Source organism: Theropithecus gelada, chromosome 17 (genome assembly GCF_003255815.1).
Source record: "Theropithecus gelada isolate Dixy chromosome 17, Tgel_1.0, whole genome shotgun sequence".
Lineage (NCBI taxonomy): Eukaryota > Metazoa > Chordata > Mammalia > Primates > Cercopithecidae > Theropithecus > Theropithecus gelada.
The window spans coordinates 58,998,095-59,011,783 of NC_037685.1; the positions used below are offsets into that span (position 1 = coordinate 58,998,095).

General features: G+C 39.3%; 1 protein-coding gene across 1 annotated transcript in view; it reads right to left on the minus strand.

The window, feature by feature from the left end:
* Window positions 1-13,689, minus strand: part of USP12 (ubiquitin specific peptidase 12) — a 104,037-nt gene that overhangs the window by 24,051 nt on the left and 66,297 nt on the right. The window contains exon 4 of the mRNA XM_025364705.1: window positions 4,885-5,114. Within this exon, the coding sequence (XP_025220490.1) occupies window positions 4,885-5,114 (230 nt within the window). The remainder of the gene's footprint in view (window positions 1-4,884; window positions 5,115-13,689) is intronic.

Below are 13,689 nucleotides of genomic sequence, written 5' to 3' on the forward strand. Positions count from 1 at the left end.
ATAGGACAGAACTTTAGACATAAATCTTCCTAGCTATATCTATCAGCAAGTCCATCCTGAAGGTACATGTGCAACAGAAGATACGTCTGACTCAGCTTCCTGTGCCTCTCATCCACTCAGTTAAGCAAACACCATCCCATTTTAATACTGCATCGAGATTATAAGCTCAGTAAGTTGTCATAGAACATGTGGCTATACATAGTATGTATTTATGCAAATGTAAGTAAACCAGGGTACTGTGCAGAACGTATTTTATAGACAGTTGAAGGGAGTTCCAATGGTGATTTTGACTTTCCTTGACTTCAACATTAAGCTAACCGTAGGACCTAAACCCCTTCTCTAAGATGCCATTCCACTGTGCGATGGAAGATACATTAACACTACAAGATAACTGACCTGAGTCTCAAAAAGTCTGGTGAAAAAGAAGGGGGAACACAGACAACTCAGAGAGAAAAAAAGAGAACATGATATGTTTAAGGAAAATACATCAATTTTGTAGAAAAGTGGGTAGGGTGACAAGAGATAGTATGGCAGAGGTAGGCTAAAGCCAGATCAGGCAGGAATTTACATGTAAGCTATAGAGAAGTAAAAGTTATACAGTCTGGTGTTTCTCAAAATCAATTTTGTATTCCTCAAAAAGAAGTCCTCAGACACTGCCTCAGGGGTCATTTGAAATGTTCACTTTTATGATCATGTAAAAACCTAGACACAAGGATGCTCTAGATCACCTGGGCGCATGAATTACGACGTTTATATTTGCAATTGGGTTGGTGCCAAGTGGTCACCAAGTAGGGCAGTATTTCACTCTCCAAAGTGCTTGTGAAGACATCTGGCTGCTATTGGACTAATATGTCCTAATGTCGTGTCATACACAATATGGGGAGAGCCTAGTCTAAAACTCAGGGAAGAAGTCTAGGGTGGAGATCTGGAGTTGAGACTCATCAGCGCATGTGATAATAAAATGGAACAGGATCATGATCCTCCCAATGCAGAGTGAGAAGCAACCGACAATGAAACCTGGGGAACACCCACATTTAAAGAATGGAAAAAGAGAAGCTAATGAATGAGACTGAGAAGGAACCCTCATAGAGAACACCAGAAAAGGGTGTTACAGACACCAGCTTCCTACCACCTGAGACGTTACCAGTTGCATTTCTAAAATACAAGCATAAGGTCCTCCAGGAAGCCCGTCCCTCACCTGTCCAAATCCTTCCCACTCCCACCTGGATTAGGTCTACCATTCTCTGGCTGGCATGGCATCCTGTGCATACACATACAATAACACACTGTACTGGAATTGCCTGAACACTGGTTTGCCAGTCTTCATTACCACAGGAGTATCTTGAGATCAGAGGCTTATGTCTTACTCATCTACCATCTTCTACCTGGCATAGTTGGTGCTTAGCACCCCCAAAAATGAATACTTAAATAGAAATCTAACACAACACGCGTGGCATTGATACGAGGAAGAACTACCAAACTCCAATGAAAGACAGCAAAAAAAGTGGTAAATAAGGGGAGATAGTGCATATACTTGGATAAGAAGACTCAATTTTGTCAAGATATTTTTTTCTCAACTTGATCTATAGGTTCAGCAAAATCCTTATCAAAATCCCAGCAAGTTATTCTGTGGATATCGACAAACTTGATTCTAAAGTTTACATGGAGAGGCAAAAGACCCAGAAGAGCCAACAAAATATTGAAGAAGAACAAAGTCAGAGGACCGAGACTACCTGACTTTAAGACTTACTCTAAAGCTACGGTAATCAAGACAGCATGGTAATGGGGAAAGAACAGACATACAGACCAACAGGACAGAAGAGAGTGCCCAGAAACACGCTCACACAAATAGTCAACTCATCTGTGACAAAGGAGCAAAGGCAATTCAATGGAGAATCATCTTTTCAACAAATGATGCTGGAGCAGATGGACATCCACATGCAAAAAAATTAACCCAGAATAAACCTTATAATACCTTATACAGAAATTAACTCAAAAAGGATCATAGACTTAAATTTAAAAATGAAAAACTATACAATTCCTAGAAGATAACATAGGAGAAATTCTAAGGGACGTTTAGTCTATTGATGAATTTTTAGATACAACACCAAAAGTATAATGCATGAAAGAAAAAGTTGGACTTTATTAAAACATTAAAAACTTCTGCTCTGCCGGCCAGGCCCGGTGGCTCACGCCTGTAATTCCAGCACTTTGGAAGGGTAAGGTGGGCGGATCACTTGAGTTCAGGTGTTCAACACCAGCCTGACCAACATGGAGAAACCCCGTCCCTACTAAAAATACAAAATTAGCCAGGTGTGGTGGTGCATGCATGTAATCCCAACTACTTGGGAGGCTGAGGCAGGTGAATCACTTGAACCCAGAGGCGGAGGTGGCAGTGAGCTGAGATCACGCCACTGCACACCAGCCTGGGCAACAAGAGCGAAACTCCATCTCAAACAAACAAGCAAACAAACAAACAAAACTTCTGCTCTGCCAAAAACAGTGCTAAAAGAATGAAAAACACGGACTGGGAGAAAATATTTGCAAAAAACCCACCTGATTTATGAACTAGTATCCAAAATTATACCCCCCAAAAAAACCCACTTAAAATTCAACAATACTCAAAGAAAACAAACAGTCTGATTTAAAAAAAATAGACAAAAGATCTGGACACATCACTAAAGATATACAGATGATAAATAAGCAGATGAAAAGACGATCAACAACATATGTCATTAGGGCCTTGCAAATTAACATGAGATAACACTACACACTTATTAGAATGGCCAAAATCCAACTGACAGCACCAAATGTCAGCAGGGATGTGGAGAAACAAGAACTCTCATTCACTGCTGGTAAGCAGGAAAAATGGTACAGCCACCGTGGAAGACAGAATGTTGGTTTCTTATCAAACTAAACATACTCTCACCATACAATCCAGTGATCATGCTCCTTGATATTTACAAAAAGGAAGTAAAAACTCACATCCACACAAAAGCCTGCACACGAATGTTTATAGAGCTTTATTTATAATTGGCAAAACTTGGAAGCAACCAAGATGTCCTTCAGTGAGTGAATGAACTTTAAAACCTGCAGCACATGCATACGGTGGAATGTTGCTAGGCCGAAAATTAAGGAAATGAGTTATCAAGCCATAAAAAGACATGGAAGAACCTTAAATGCATATTGCTAAGTGGAAGAAGCCAATCCAAACAGGCTGCATCCTGTATGATTTCAACTACACGATATTCTGGAAAAGGCAAAACTATGGAGACTTTACAGGACTCTTAGCTTTCTTGCCTGTGGATCCTCTTCCAATGTTATCAAAACCTAGCAGTGCAACTGTCATAGTAAAGACGAGATCAGGCAAAATCATAAAGGCATGCTGAATCTTGGGCGAGATTTCGATGAGGAGGGAAGTATTTGTGTCTCCCCCCAGACAGCCTATTAATTGCAAGGGGATTTAAAAAAAAAAAAAAAAAAAAAAAGTCATCATAAAATGGAACAACTGGCCCAGCACAGTGGATCATGCCTGTAATCCCAACACTCTGGGAGGCTGAGGCAGGTGGGTTGCTTGAGGGCAGGAGTTCGAGACCAGCCTGAGTAACACAGCAAGACCCTGTCTCTACAAAAAATTTACAAACTAGCTGGGGGTGACGGCAGGCACTGTAGTCCTACTTACTCAGAAGGCTGAGGCGGGAGGATCACTTGAGCCCAGGAGTCTGAGGCTATAATGATCTATAACAGTGTCATGTGCTAAAGCCTGGGAAACAGAGCAAAAACCTGTCTCCAAATAAATAAATCAAATGGAGAAACACCACCACCTTGACTGGGTGATCAAAAATTAATTTCACCAACGAGAGGACGATGGATAGTGCGTGCCTACAGATGTGATGCCCCAAGAAGAACACAACATGAACGATGTATTATTACAGCCATGAATGCATAACCTGTATCTAATTAGGAAGAAACATCAGAGAAACTAAATACGAGTACATCTCATTTAAAAAAGTCTGGGGAGGCATATTCCTAAAAAATCTCCATGTTATAACAAAAAAAAAAGACCATGTAAATGTTTCAGGTTAAAAAAGGCTAAAGAAACAACTAAATGCAATGCCCCCCTCCAAACCGGATTCTGCACTGAGCGGGGAAAATGCTTTAAAGAACACGACTGGCCGGGCATGATGGCTCACACCTGTCATCCCAGCACTTTGAGAGGCCAAAGCAGAAAGACTGCTTGAACCCAGGAGTTCAAGACCAGCCTGAGCAACACAGAAAGACCCCTGTCTCTACAAAAAATAAAAATTCAAAAATTAGCTGGGCATGGTGGCACGTGCTGGTGGCCCTTGCTACTTATGAGGCTTAGATGGAAGGATTGCTTGAGCCCAGGAAGTCAAGGCTACTGCACTCCAGCCTGGGTGTAACGATTTTCAAGCTTCATCTTAACAAAGTGTACAGCAAGTGGGATATCTTCCCCTCCTTGAGGGTACACTGTATGCTTTAGTTTTTAATTCCAACAATGGATACTAAAGGTAATTGTAGAAAAAGGAAAAACAAATTAGTATGCCTCCCTGATCGGTATGATCCTATGAGATTATGTCCTAAGACATAATTTTTACAACATGGTCTATGGCCTCCCAAACTGAAAGAAAATCAAACAGTTCAAGCTACGACATCTTTCTATCACCTCAGGTATTCATTGTCAATAAGCAACATTACATTAAGAATACAGACAGAGTCCTTTTAACTGAAAAACACATCTTTAACTCCAATATTTAAGAATTACAACTTTCAAGTTCATCTTCCATTCTTCTCTTTCTCAAAGAACAACCTTTAACGTAATGATTCAATTTTTCTCTATACAAAATTGTATGATATACTTACAGTTTCACAAGTAAGACATCTGGTTTCATTAGTTAATGTTCCCTGAAAAATCTCATGAACCCACGTTGGGTCTGGTGTGCTGTTATTATTTTCATTATCAATATTACCATTAGGTAAGCGACCATTTTGTTTTTCCTGCTTTCTCTCTTCTTGTAAAATATCAGCAATTGTATTTAGCAGGTAATTTAAGAATTCATGGGCATCTTGTTGCATGTAGTTGTCAAAAAGCTCTGAAAATAAAAACATAACATTAGATAATTATTTCAGAATTAAAACTTCATAAAAAAACCATTTATAAAAGAATATCTAGTATTGGGTCAAAACTAAAATATAAATGCACAAGGTTTTTGTAATGTATAACAAATAAATAACTTTCACATCTAAAACTTTTATCTGTATTTGGGGAAAATAAATGTAAAATTAATGAAAATCTTGTTTAAACATACTACTAATTGATCCATGAGAAAAGGGCAAAACCTATCCTCATACATTAGCATAACAGATACTGAGAATTTAAGAAGAAATTGCTTATTAGCTTACCTAACCTATTATTCCACAAATATTTCAACGTGGCAAGCTTTAAAGCAGAAGTTGACAACCATTTGCCAATGCCAAGCCAACTGCTTAAGACCCACCACAAAGTTTATTAAAAATAAATTACTGAACCGTACATCCCAGGGATTCTGACTCAGTTGGTACGGGGTGAGGCCAGAATGTGGGGCTTTTCAAAGCTCCTCCAACTAACTCTAATGCAGAGTCAGGTTTAAGAATCATGTTATCAAGAATTATCTATGTAATCTAGGTAATCTCAAGTCCCTTCCAAATGTGAGATTTTGTAATTCCCAGAAACATTTCCTGCAGTTACACAAGTGAGTAAATATAATTGAAATACTGGTGGTGCTAACATCAAGTGCACTTTACCCTGTGCTTGGCAATACACCACTCTACCAAGAACAGTAAGTCCAACGCCCACTTGCTGGGCACTTTGTAAAGATGAAGCTTGAAAATGGCTACACCCAGGCTGGAGCGTGGTGGCCCAGAAGTAAGGACTTCAGAGGCAGTATCTCATTGGATCCCCAACAACCATGTAATACTGTTACTAACTTTATTTTTAAACATGAGAATGGGACCAGAGAGGGTACAGTCACACTGCCAAGAAATGGCAGAGCCAGGATTCAAACTGGGCAGCCTGACCCCACCATGCCACACACAAAGTAATGCCCAGTGTGAGCCCACACACGAACTGCCCAGTGTGAGCCCACATACATGAATTGGTCAATAAAATGCATTGAGAAAACCTACCTATTTAGGACATTTTATTTTTAGATTCTCAATGTACATTTAATAAATTTCAGAGGAGTAATTTTACATTTTAAAATAGGTAATTTTACATTTTAAAAATGAATGCATACAAATTTAGAAAAAAATTCAGGGCAAGTCTAAGATAAAAGGAATTAACAACTACATTTTAGAAGAGATACAGATATGACTATATAAAATTAAGTTCTATGTATTAGAAATCTTTTAAAAAGTTAAAAAAAGTGAAATCTGAAAATTATTAACATTTTCAACATATAAAAGCAAATCTCATATAAAAGAAAACCAAAGTGGGCAACAGACTTGCAATTGATTGATAAGAAAAAAACAATCAAAAGACTAAGAAACATGAGAAAATGTTCAATCCCATGGTAAGTTTAAAAAAAAAAAAAAAGCAGGCTGAGCTCAGTGGCTCATGCCTGTAATCCCAGCACTTTGGGAGGCCAAGGCAGGTGATCACCTGATGTAAAGAGTTTGAGACCAGCCTGACCAACATGGTTTCTACTAAACACAAAAAATTCACTGGGCGTGGTGGCACATGCCTGTAATCCCATCTACTTGGGAGGCTGAGGCAGAAGAATCGCTTGAACCTGGGAGGTGGAGGTTGCAGTGAGCCGAGACTGTGCCACTGCACTGCAGCCTGGGCAACAAGAGCAAAACTCCGTCTCAAAACAAAACAACACAACACAACAACAACAACAAAAAATCCAGAATACCATCTTTCTTTGCAAAGTTATTGTAAAAACAGAAAGGGAACGAGTGAAGCTATTTATGGGGGTGGGGGACACAGCTGCTAGAGCAAGGCTGTCTGGGTTGGTGCTATGGTTCTACCTCTAACTGCACGCGTGGCATAGGCAACTTATTCAACCTCCCTGTGCCATAATTCCTCATCTGAAAAATGGGGCTCACAGCAGTACCTACACCTCACAAGGCTGGTAGAAAGATTAGAAGGGCTTAGAATACAACAATAGGTTTTGTATTCTGTTCAACAACCACCACAGTAACAATATTGGCAGTATCACTACAGGTTGAGTATCCTTTATCCAAAATGCTTGGGACCAGCAGCGGTTGGGACTTTAGACTGCTTCAAATTTGAAAACATTTGCACACACATAATGAGATATTTTGGGGATGGGACTCAAGTCATTTGTTTCATATACACCTTATAGTCTGGAGGTAACTTTATATAGTACTTTTTTTTCTTTGAAATGGAGTTTCACTCTTCTTGTCCACGATGGAGTGCAACTTTATATAGTATTTTTAAAAACTTTGTGCAGGGAACTAAATTTGTGTACACTGAACCATCAGAAAGTAAAGTTGTTACTACCTCAGCCACCCATGTGGCATCCTGCAGCTCAAAAAGTTTCAGATTTCTGGATTACGGATGCTCAACCTATATTGTTGTTGCTACTGAATAAAATACAAAACACATCAAAGACTGACTACGTAAAAATTATGAACTTCTGTATGGCAAAGTCAACATAAATAAAGACAAGTGACAAACAAGGAGAATTATTTGCATATTAATATCCAGACTATGTAAAGGCTTAATATATAGAATATTTTTAAAAAAAAAAAAACCCTTTACAAAACAAGAAAAGAAAAAACCAATTTAAAAAATAGGCAAAGGAAGCCGGGCGCGGTGGCTCAAGCCTGTAATCCCAGCACTTTGGGAGGCTGAGATGGGCGGATCACAAGGTCAGGAGATCGAGACCATCCTGGCTAACACGGTGAAACCCCATCTCTACTAAAAAATACAAAAAAAACTAGCCGGGCGAGGTGGCGGGCGCCTGTGGTCCCAGCTACTCCGGAGGCTGAGGCAGGAGAATGGCGTAAACCCGGGAGGCGGAGCTTGCAGTGAGCTGAGATCCGGCCACAGCACTCCAGCCTGGGCGACAGAGCGAGACTCCGTCTCAAAAAAAAAAAAATAGGCAAAGGAAAATAATAGCCAATTCAGAGTAGAAATATAAATGCCTATATAATACATGACAAGGGACTGGGAAATAACAATTAAAACAATGACAAAATATCATTTTGCCCATCACTTTGGCACAATAAAAACTGACTTAGTGTCCATCCAGTGTTAGCTTGAGTATGGAGAAATGGACATTCTCAACTGTTGCTGCTGGGAGCATAAACTGGCATGGCGTGTTGTAAAGGCAATTTTGGTAACACATTTAAAATAATGCAACCTCGTTCTCCCAGGTGTCGATGCCAGGTAAGTATCTGTGCATGTACCGAAACAAGCATAAATACGGCTGCTTATTTATAACAGAAGTCTGAAAATATCCTAAATGTTTATCAACAGGAGAATGATTTATTTAAATTATGCTATAATTTTGTTAGGGAATGCTGGGCAACGGTTAAAATGGAAGCAGTTCCATATGAATTAACATGGCAAAACTTCCAAGACAGAAAGCGAAACAAGGATGCTAAACACATGTGGATCCCACTCACCAAAAACAAACAACCGGCTGGGTGCAGTGGCTCACGTCTGCAATCCCAGCACTTTGAAAGTCTGAGGTGGGTAGATCACTTGAGGTCAGGAGTTCGAGACCAGCCTGGCCAACATGGTGAAACCTCATCTCTACTAAAAATACAAAAAGTAGCCAGGCATGGTGGTAAGCACCTATAATCCCAGCTACTCAGGAAGCTTAGGCACAAAAATCACTTGAACCTGGGAGGTGGAGGTTGCAGTGAGCTGAGATCGCGCCACTGCACTCCAGCCTAGGCGACAGAGTGAGACTCTGTCTCGCAAAAAAAGAAAAAAAAGAAAAGGAAACAACCACTGTAAGTCCCCATAAAAATGTAACTGTGGCTTCCTATTTGGACATATGTATTTAAATACATAGAAAAGGATTTGGTAGGATCAGGGTATTTCAAAGGAACATGAGACTGAGAAGCTGGGGAGGAAGCAGAGTACTCAGGGAAACTTCTAGGTTTGTTTGGTACTGAAATTTTATTATAAGAATGTATGCATGTATTATTTGTATGCTTAAAAATAAAATAGAGCTTTCCATGCAAAAAGTCCACTTCCTCGCTCCCTGTCCCTGCCTGTTACACATTTTTTTAAGAGGTGGGGGTCTCGCTATGTTGTCCAGGCTGATCTCGAACTCCTAGGCTCAAGCAATCTCCCTGTCTGTTGCATACTCTTCATATACAATTACTTTCCAAACCCTTTCAATTTTAAAAGTTCATTTCCTGCATGTCTAGTCTGATCCATTTCCATTTAAATCTACCTAGTTCAAGTCAGCTCCCTTCACTTAACCCACTGAGTCTCCTTTCCTTCAGTTTCACACTGCAAATAGACAAGTTTAATTTACAGACCCTGAATCTTTCTCCCTAGGAATTTTCCCTGACATCTCTTGCATTACATGGTAAAATTCACAATAATTTTTTCATGTTCATTATTTAGTTATTTTCATATATCCAAATCCATTCCACAAATTTGGGTCTCAAATAAAGTACAATAATATTAAGAATGCAACTGAAGCCCAACTAAGCCACAGTTCACTTCTCTGCTGTAAGTTTAGCCTGAGGGACCCAACAGCCTTTAGCAAAATTCCCATGTTATGCTTAAGAGCAATAAAAGTCATGAGTTCTAAGTGCTCCGTAGTGGCCTACGTGGACTTAACAACTAATCTTGAATTTGGTACATTGTGTGGGTTTTTGTCCGTAAGAGACAGTAGATCTAAAGCACTGGGACGCCATTCCCTTCACCCTGCTCAGAGCAGAAGCCTATGCAACCTCTCCCAATGCTGAGCCTGAAACTCAAAAAATCTTCTCAGCAGTCCACTCCATCCCTCCAAGGCTGGGCCAAGTCGTGCACAGAACCTCACACGGTTTCACCAATTGGAAAAGTCTAGACCACCGCTGAGCTAACTGAAGTAAATTATCTAACCTTGCCCCTCAATGCAGTAATCCTCCATCCCTGAAAGTAATAAACACTTCCCCTCTCAACCTCAATCTCCTATCCTCTGCTACTCTCATTTGCTTGTTGTACCTTATTTCCGAATGGAAATAAGGGATTTCATTTGTTCCCAACCCTTTCTAAGTTGCTCCTTCTAGGTCCTGCATTCTGTTCTAAACAAACTCCCTTGCCTTAGCAACCTTTGGCATTTTCTAGTTTCCGACTGCTACTTGCTCTCAATCACAAAAGTGCCCAAGATCCAGCCATACTATGACCCTCAACCCTCCTCTCTCTGAGGCCATCTCCCAACCTCCTCCTCATCCACTGACAGCCTGATTCACGGCTTCTCTTTCCGCTCCGCCTCCTGCACCAACCTTGACATGTCAGTGTCTAGGCAGCTTCCTGACGTGCCTGTACCTCAATCCCTTACAATTCAAGAACCTTTATCTCTCACTCACCCACCCATTTCCAGGTCACTAATCTGGAACCACCCACCTCAAACAGGTCTACTGAGACAAGGAGTGGAAGGTAATTATGCTAAAGTTGAGTTGAGGGGCTTAAGAAAAGTTGGAAACCAACTGGAAAAGTCCTAGAGGAATCTAAAAAGAAGAATAATCAGGGAGAACTAGTAAAAAGATTTTATTGGCTTGATGCCACAATCTGAAGTAGCCTAATTTTCCCGTTAATTTCCCTGTTGAAAAAAATTATTTAGCATATACATGTTTTTCAAAATAATTACCTTTTAAGCAAAAATGTGCAAATGTTTTTGCTTTTTAAAAATCTACATCTTTTTTTGGATGCTCTTTTAACACAGAGCAACGATTTCATATTCACAAAAATACCTCAAACGACATGAATGCTCTGGAAATGAGATGCAAAGGAAACCAAAAAATAATCTTTAAACTTTTGTTGAAATATTTCTAAAATTATTTATAGTCCATTTTCCTTAGAGTATACTGAATATGCCAGAATTCTGCTGTACCTGAAAGCAGCCACTATAGTTTTAAAAACATCAACCAGGACTGCATAAACATCAAATTAACACTGATAAAGGACCTCAGGACAATCCCTGTGAACTCTATTGTATTTAATTTGTAAAACCCTGGTTTTCTTATGGTTTGCTTTCTTCTTTGCTAAGTAGCATAATGGGAAAGGTGGACTTCAAACTTGCTTTGGAAGTTAAACAATTTCATTCATTCATTCACTCATTCAATAAATATTTAGTAAGCACCTACTATGTGCCAGGAACTGGAATATGTGCTGGGAATACAATGGTGAGCAAAAACAAATGGGTTCCCTCCGTCATGGAACTGACAGTCTAGTGGGAGAGACAGACAATTTCATTATTAAATAAATGTATGATTATAAACTACTATAGTCCTGATATAGCTGCAACAATAATGCAAAAAAAAAAAAAAAAAAAAGAAAAACACTGCTTAAAAATCGGTTATGTTCTCCTCACAATTCAGAAATAGCTATGAGCTCTCATTACACAAAATACCATTTATGCTCTTTTGGAGAAAAAGAATTGCTTGAAATAAACATAAGAAATTATTTACTCCAATATATTTAATAGGTATTATTTGTGAACAACTAAAATTTCGTCACTTGAGGGAGACCAAGATTTAAATTTATCTGTTTTTGTATCTCTCCACGGCACATGAAAAGCTGCTATGTCCATGCAGGTTCCTTAAGAACAAGGACCCTTTCTAGCTCATTCCCTGCTGCATCCCTAGGACTGACAACAGTGCCTGCCACATAATGGGATGTCTTTCCCATTTTTTAATGAATGAATGAATGGATGGATGGATGGACAATAGGGATTGAAACAGCTAAGATGATGACAGAAAAGTAGATCTGCCCCTAAACAATAACTTAAATGACTGACATTGCTCAGATTCAGGAAGCAGAGCACAAAGCTATAGATGCCAGCTGATGTGGCCCTCAGGCCCACCTGAAACGATCCCAAACAGGCCAGGTGAGGGTTAACTCTAGCTAACACAATCAGATGACCAACCTATGATGTATTTCTTCCAAAATAATAGATCACCCACAAGCAGTACCTGTAAAGAGATGACTCCATTTCTTACCTGGGTACTGCAACAGCCTCCAGACTGGTCTCCCGTCTCTACTCTCATGCTGCCCATGCCCACCCAGCAGCCAGAGAGTCTTCTCAAGCAAATCAGAACGTACCATCCACCTGCTCAGAACCCTCTCATGGCTTCCCACGGCTTTCCAAAGAAAACCCAAGCTTTAGGCCCCTGTTCTTCTGACTTTATCTTCATCTTATTCCACTCTTGCCATGCTAATTTTCTTGCCATCCTTCAAGCACTCAGGCAACCTGCACTTTCTTCTTACTGACAGTAACATTTTTGCCTCAGATCTTCAAATGATGTCTTCAAATTTCTGATCTAACATTACCTAATTAGAGACATTCCCCAACGACTGACATATGAACTGGGAACTCCCTCATCCTCTGTCCCCTCTCCTTCTTTCTTTCGTGACAGTGACACATTACATCACACAACTGATGGCTGTCTGGTTCCCCACGAGGGTGTCAGGTACCTGAAGGCATATTTCTGTATCATCAGTTCCTGGACAGTGTCTGGCACACAATAGGAAATATATCTATCATAATGAGTCTACTCAAACACTCAGCTAGCATCCATCCCATCAGCAGGTAACATGCATGGAGCCAGTGTTCCTGTACTCTATGCAGGAGCACTGTACAACTGTCCTCTTACGCTATGATTAGGTAACATGAGTTACAAAAATTCATTAATAAATAGAAATTAAAATCAGTTCTTTCCAAAGACACCAAAAAGATTAGTAACATAAAGCAATGGTGGTTAAAACAATATGGGGCTAATATCTATCGAGAATAAAAGTTTTTAACATAGTATGGCAGGAAATTAATTTAGTAAGAACCATCCACCAGTGAAAATTAGTGGAAATACTGAAATGAGTAACATACTTTCCAAAGATTTAAAACAAAATCTCAGAAGGAAAGATATGCAATGAATAATATATTAAATCCTCTTTGATTTGTATATTCTTCTCTACACAATTCTCAAGGGAAAATTCAAAAGCCAAAAATATATTTCAAAACATATTTGCAAATGTCAGTAACACCAAATAATAAAAATGCTTTTCTATCAAAAAAAATGGCTTTTCTATTAAGCATTATTTCTGAAGTTTAGAAAAATGAAGCAAAACTTAAGAGAAGATGGGCTTAGAATAAATATTCTAGAATCAGTCTCTTTCAAAGAAGTATTTAAGAACTCTATTGTGTTACCAATTTAATCTGCCTAAATATGAAAAAAATTAGTAACTATTGAACTATTAAAAACAATAAATAATAATAATAATAATAAGGCCAGACACAGTGGCTCATGCCTGTAATCCAACACTTTGGGAGGCTGAGGTGGGAGAGTCATTTGAGGCCAGGAGTTCAAGACCAGTCTGGGCAACATAACGAGACCCCGTGCTACAAAAAAAAAAAAAAAAAAAAAAAAAGAGAGAGAGAGAGAGAGAGAAAAGGAAAAGAAAAAAAGCCCATTTGGAAAAAATAACAAACA